Source organism: Lutra lutra, chromosome 16, assembly GCF_902655055.1.
Source record: "Lutra lutra chromosome 16, mLutLut1.2, whole genome shotgun sequence".
Classification (NCBI taxonomy): Eukaryota; Metazoa; Chordata; class Mammalia; order Carnivora; family Mustelidae; genus Lutra; species Lutra lutra.
Window position 1 is genome coordinate 28,413,665 of NC_062293.1, and position 6,701 is coordinate 28,420,365.

At 31.3% G+C, this 6,701-nt stretch overlaps 1 protein-coding gene across 1 annotated transcript; it reads left to right on the forward strand.

Annotated features, from left to right (window-relative positions):
- Window positions 1-2,505: 2,505 nt before the first annotated feature.
- Window positions 2,506-2,934, forward strand: LOC125087742 (small integral membrane protein 30). The gene has a single exon (XM_047708383.1). The coding sequence runs from the start codon at window positions 2,599-2,601 to the stop codon at window positions 2,776-2,778; it is 180 nt and encodes a 59-aa protein (XP_047564339.1). The 5' UTR covers window positions 2,506-2,598; the 3' UTR covers window positions 2,779-2,934.
- Window positions 2,935-6,701: the final 3,767 nt, after the last annotated feature.

Consider the following 6,701-nt stretch of genomic DNA (forward strand, 5'->3'; position numbering starts at 1 on the left):
CGTCTAAAATTTTAGATGGAACTAAACATTGCATGTGGCTAACAGGCTTTAAATAAAGACAAATTCTTCTTGAATCCAAACCTAGGCACTTATTAGACAAATGTTTCAAATGTTATTGTGAAAAGTCAGCTTCTCTTATGTTGGTGTTCTCCCAACAGTGACTCTGGCTGTTTCACATATCCCAGCTAATTTAGGTGTCTCTGTGTTCCCTCTCGAATGTTTTGTTTAAAATTAGAATACACTGCTCTCTCTCTCTCTCACTATCTTTCTCTGAAATAAAAAAATAAAATCCTTTTAAAAAAAGGAATATTTAAAATTAGAATATGCTGCCATGAAATGAGTAGTAATTCCATGATGATGGCCCCTGGCTCACTCTACCCTTACTCCCTCACTTGTTACTAAGTCCAGTGGGTAAGCCACACTGCTGTTAATGTGGTTTTTTTAAATGCACATTTGACCAATTTAATTACCTGTTTAAATTCTTCAGTGTCTCCTCCCCTTTTCACCCTTACTATACCTATAGAAGATTTCACATATTTGGGCTTCATATACAAATGTCATAAACTGGCCCTTATTTACAAATCAAAAATCAAATCAGTATTGAAGAGCAGTAATATTAATTATTTATGATTTATCTGCAAATGCTGAGCCACAAAGACTCTTTGTCTTTACAAAATCTTTATGTCTGGTGTGCTCAGACAGGGTTTCCATGGGTCTACTTAACTAAATGCCAGATGGGATGAAATTCCAATTATCTGTCCTTCATGTTTATCTGTCTATCTATCTATCTATCTATCTATCCAGCTACCTACTTATTTTAATATCAAAATAGATAAGGATCTTAAGTGTAACTATAATATAGTGTTCTTGACTCCAAAAGCAAGCGGAATAATACAAAATGGTTTAAGAAAAACAGGTTTCTTAAATTATGTGCTTTTGAACAAACAGGTACACACAGTATATGTAGAAAGGATCAGAGGTGCACAGTATCTGAATATCTTTGTTAAATATAGAAACATAAAAGTCAATATTCTACCTTATTTCCATGATCAGTTTATAAAAGGATCCTCTAAAGGTATTAATCAAAAATAAAATACACAAAATTTTAATATACTTTGACCCAGTGATTTTATTTCCTATAATCTTTAATAAAGACATAATTGCAATACAAAGAAGGTTTATATGCAATAGTATTTAATGCACCAAAAATAATTATATAACCAAAAAATGGTATACTATTAACTCATTAAAAATTTAGGGAAGATGATAATATCATAAAAACACTAATACAGTAGTTAGTGAAACAAAGTTTTAAATGAATATATGACATATGATCTCAATTTTACAAGTATATCCAGAATTGAGTGCAAGAAATTACACTAAACTATTAGCAGTGGTTACACTGTATAATGAAATGTGAAATTTTTCCTTGCTTCTATCATTAGCTCTTTTTCAAAGTATCTTTAAAGTGTGTACAACCTTTACATTTAAAAAAAAAACTTCCTTTAAAGAGGAGAATTATGTAGAATTGAGGGAATGAGGCAATTCAACATCAGAATTTAGAGGGTTCAACTATAATCTGTTAAAGTCTTCCCAAGATTATTTTCCTCTAAATTTTCTTCAAACAGTTTGGTTAACAAACACACCAAGTAAACTCTTTGGTCTTGTTAGATTTTACAGCTTCATTAGCTTATAAACAAATCAGCAGTTTGGTCTGGGAACATGTAACAGCTGCTTTATTGGTAGGTAACTTATTAAAGTGCATTGGTAAATGATCTCCCAACAAATTAAAACTGTACACTCTTCTCTTCTATTAGAATTCCAAACACATGCAGAGACTCCATCTTATCCAAATAGACAAATCAAAGGAATACTTAAATTAACTTTTATTTTTCACTTGAGGCTATGCTTTGTTTGAGCTTACCACAATTTCTGAGGTAATTGAGATTTTATTGAGCATTTTCTTGTTAAAAATTGAAGAGATCATGTAATTTTGATATTTCTCCACAGAAAACGTCTCGCCAACATTAACAGTCAACTGTTATGAAAGCTTTCATTTGAAAACCTAAAGGAGTTTTGCAAATTTGATTCATCACAACAAACTGAGTGCACTTATTTAATCAGCTACTCCTCTCTGATTATGCAGTTCGGCTTAAAGTCCCAGTTAATACAGAAACAGACCATAAACAATTGCCCTGAATGATCCCACAAGACGTAAATTTGTAAAAGAGAAAATTATGTATTGGGATCAATACAATACAACACCAAAGCTCAAAACTTTTGCCTTACCAATAAAAATAAAATAGAACGTCTCCATTCAAATCTTATGAAAACCTGTTCTTTTACCTACAAGTGTATCCATATGTATTTTGCTTTATATCAATTGAATAAATATAGTAATAGTAGTAGTAGTGACCACTTATTGGGCATTTAGTGTGTCCTAATATTATACTATTACATTATTGACGGGTTTAAAGTATTGAATGAGTTTAAAGTTTTTAAGTATTTCGAATCAGAGAGGATTATACGTAAATCTTTTTTTTTTTTTTTTTGAAACCTTCAGTCCTTGAGATACAGATACCTGAAGATCCCAACATCATGACCTCAGTTTCAACACAGTTGCTCTTGGTCCTCATTTCACTGCTTTTGGTGCTGCCAGTTGTTGAAGCAGTAGAAGCTGGAGATGCAATCGCTCTCTTGCTAGGTGTGGCTCTCAGCATTACAGGCATTTGTGCTTGTTTGGGGGTATATGCACGAAAGAGGAATGGACAGATGTGATTGTGATGGGCCTTCTGCATCGAACCTTGCCTGGAAAACTTTTGTGTTACTGAGGTTAAAAACTGAGCTTTAAAGTCTAAAAGTTCCCAAGAAACACGGTATTTTCACATTCTTGTCTCCCTGTAAATGGGAACAAATTAATATATGTTAAATGGGGGGGGAAAAACACACAAAAAAATAGTGCACTGAAAAAAAGCAGTCTATAATTCATATATGCTAGTTAAAGGGTCAAAGAAGTCAGATGACTGAAATTTACATATTATTTCATAGTTTCTCAGAATTCTTAAAGTGCATGAAATAGGAACAAGGAAACCCTTGCCCAGAATCCTAGGAAATTGCCTGGGATCGAGTCCCGCATCGGGCTCTCTGCTCAGCAGGGAGCCTGCTTCCTCCTGTCTCTCTGCCTGCCTCTCTGCCTGCTTGTGATCTCTCTCTGTCAAATAAATAATAAAATAAAATCTTTAAAAAAAATGTATTCAATGTATCTGATGTTAAAATTTAGAGAATATTTAATGTAAAAAATACTTTATATTGACATTGAAATGGAGAAGAGATTTAATGTTAAAAAAACATTATATTAACTGAATATCTCCATGATGAGAAGTACTATATTAAATATAAACTATTATGTTTAAAAAAAAAAGTATTATTAAAAGTATTTAATTTTAAGTAAATGTTATTAAAGCACAGCATACATACAGAAAAATACATGACAGAGTGAAGAGCTCATGATTTTTCACAAAATATACACACTCCTTAACGATCATCAGTATTAAGAAAAAGAGCGTCAGTAGCATCCTGATAATCCATATAATATAATCCTTATATGATTATGTGATTGAATTTATTTTTCTTTCAACATTGTTCTTAAGACATTCATTCATGTTTTTGTGTTTAGACATAATTTTAAATTCGTATTTCTCCTAGTACATCACTGAATAAATACTACATAGCTGACTTACCCATTATCCTAAGTGATGAACATTTGAACATTTCTACAATTTTGGTTTAAAGTAATAATGTTACTATAATGTTCAACTTTAGTAGATACTGTTAAGAGATTCATAAATGGTTGTACCACTTTATACTTACATTGGTGGGACATCAACCTTTGGTGGGGTGAGACCTTTTCTCCCTTTTTTGAAGTGTAGCCTGTTTGATATATTAACACTATTTCCATTTACATACATATATATACACTCTGTGGCTTTCTATTCTTTAAATGTTACATTCTAATACATAGAAATTCTTAGTTAAATATAGTCAAACTTTTTCCTATTTTGGTATTATAACTCTGAATTGTGTCCCGATAAAGATGTCTTTACTCGTCTAAGATCATAGAGATATTCTATTACCTTATCAAATTTGTATTCTTTTACCCTTTAGGTTTTAAATGTACAGTAGGAATTGTTTTTGTATATGGTGTCAAATTTTTACATACTCCATGACTTATTTTTTATATGGATATGGAAAAATATAGATTGATATTTATCAGGAGGAATCAAAAAGGTCATTCTTTCTCTGTCCTTCAGTTTTATATTAGTCACAAATCAAATGATTGTGTATGCATGTTCTGTCTCTGGACTCTCTTTTATTCCATTGATCTCTTTATTATTGTGCCAAGACCACTGTCTTTATTGTTTTATAAATGATGTCACTACCTGCTCATGCAAACCTTCTAGTTTTGTTCTTTTTCAGGTGATAATATTTCCTGTTATTGGCCCTTTTGTTAAAATTTTAGAATCAGTTTGTCAGAATTGATAAATTATCAGTGGTAGGACTTTGAAGGGTTTTTAGTGAATCTACAAAGAAATGGGGAAGAGTGATTAACAACTTAACAATACCGAGTTTTCCAATGTGTGGGCATGATTTATACCACAACTTGTTTACAACCCTTTCCCCCTTTTTCAGTAACCTTTGATGATTTCTGTGTAGCAGTTTTATGTACATTAAGATACAATGTATGTATATCTTACTAATTCTAGGTGTTTGAATTTTAATGCTACTACAAATGGTATCATCAAATATTTTATTTCAATTAAATATAGAAATTCTATTTTTCTGATTCCATGTAGCATGAAGTACTAAGTGTCAAGTATTATAATATTGACTCTAAATGAACTTTAAATAGTTAAGGATATATGCTGCCAGATCAAGATAAAACTCTAGGCCACCTTCACATTCGTTGTGATTCTAAATTATTACCATTTTAAATATATCACCTAATTGTCCTTTGTGTTGCATTGTTTCTGTAGAGAATCTATCAGATTTATTATTGTTTCATTGAAGTACAGTGCAGTGTTGTTTTCCTTCCCTCTGGTGACTCTTTTGACTAGTTTTGTTTTTTTTTTTTAATTTGTTTGTTTGATATAGTATGGGTTGATTTAGTATTTACATTGCGTGGGGTTTATACTACTTCTTGGATCTGTTGCTGTATGTCTTTCATTAATCTTAAAAAAAAAAAAAACTTTGTCTTTTTCTTCAAATATTGCTCTTCTAAATTAAGTCTTTCTTTTCTTCTTTTTAAAGACTATATTTGTAATAGGAGTCTTTAAATATAAATATATATTTATATACATAAATATATATATACATACATACATACATATTTTCCTCCACTGTATTCTATTTTTTTTCCTGTGTTTTTCTGCCATTTTTTACCTTTGTGCTTTTGTCAGGATATTTTCTACTGAACTATTTTTCAAATAATTAATCCTCTCTTCTAGTATGTCTATTGTACTTTTCTTTCTTTCTTTCCTTATTAAAAGATTTTTATTTATTTACTTGACAGACAGATCACAAGTAGTCAGAGAGGCAGGCAGAGAGAGAGGAGGAAGCAGGCTCCCCACTGAGCAGAGAGCCCAATGAGGGGCTCAATCCCAGGATCCTGAGACCATGACCTGAGCCAAAGGCAGAGGCTTTAATCCACTGAGCCACCCAGGTGTCCCTCTATTGTCCTTTAAACCCAGTTATTGAGATATTGTATTTTTTGTTCTAGAAATTCCTTTTTTATATATGTAATTAATTTGAACACAATTTGATCAACCTGTGATTGTAGTTTTGTGTTGGTGCTTTCTTTTTATTTTGACACAATTTGAAAATTTCAGAAAAGTTGCAAGAATAGTATAAAAAACAATTTATGCCTAAACCATTTGAGGGCAAATTGCTTGCCATCCTAGTACTCCATTACCACCAAATACCTTAGTCTGTTTTTCCTACATACAGGTACATCCCTTACATAATCACAATGCATCCATCAAAATAAAAAAAGAAATCATAAGTACACAACTGTCTGATTTATATTTGCCCAAATAATATCCATTGTAAAAAAAAAATTCCAGCCCAGAATCATATTTCACATTTAGTGCCCATTCTCCATGGTCTCCTTTAATTTGAAAGAGTATTTCTAAATTTGCCAAACTTACATAACCACATCACTTTTGAAAATGATCAGCCAGTTATCTGGAAGAATGTCCCTTAGGTAGAATTTATGTACATAGATTTAAGTTACGGGTTCTCAACAACTACATCATAAAACTAATTCCATGTTCTTCTCATTGTCACTTCTCTGAGAGTGAACAATTTTGATTTGTTTTATTTGTTAATATTAATTGTAACCACTTGATTAAAGGTAATTAAAAGGTTTATCCACAGTAAAACTGCTCTTTTTCTTTTTGTAACTAATAAATACTTTGTGGGGAGGTATTCTGAGACTCTGTAAAAATTCCATTCCTCATCAGATTTTCACCTACTAATTTACTGAGTTTTACATACTTTTAAATACTCATTTCACAGTCAATGTTTCTGGCTAAACTACCTATTTCTATGCTATTTGCCAAATTAAGATTTTTCTAACTTGACCATTCTTATTACATTTATAGTTTCCTTCTTCTATAAAGAAAAATGTATTTTCCCCATTTACT

Excerpts from the sequence above, each read along its gene's own strand:
- LOC125087742 (XM_047708383.1), top strand. The coding sequence starts at position 2,599 with ATGACCTCAGTTTCAACACAGTTGCTCTTGGTCCTCATTTCACTGCTT.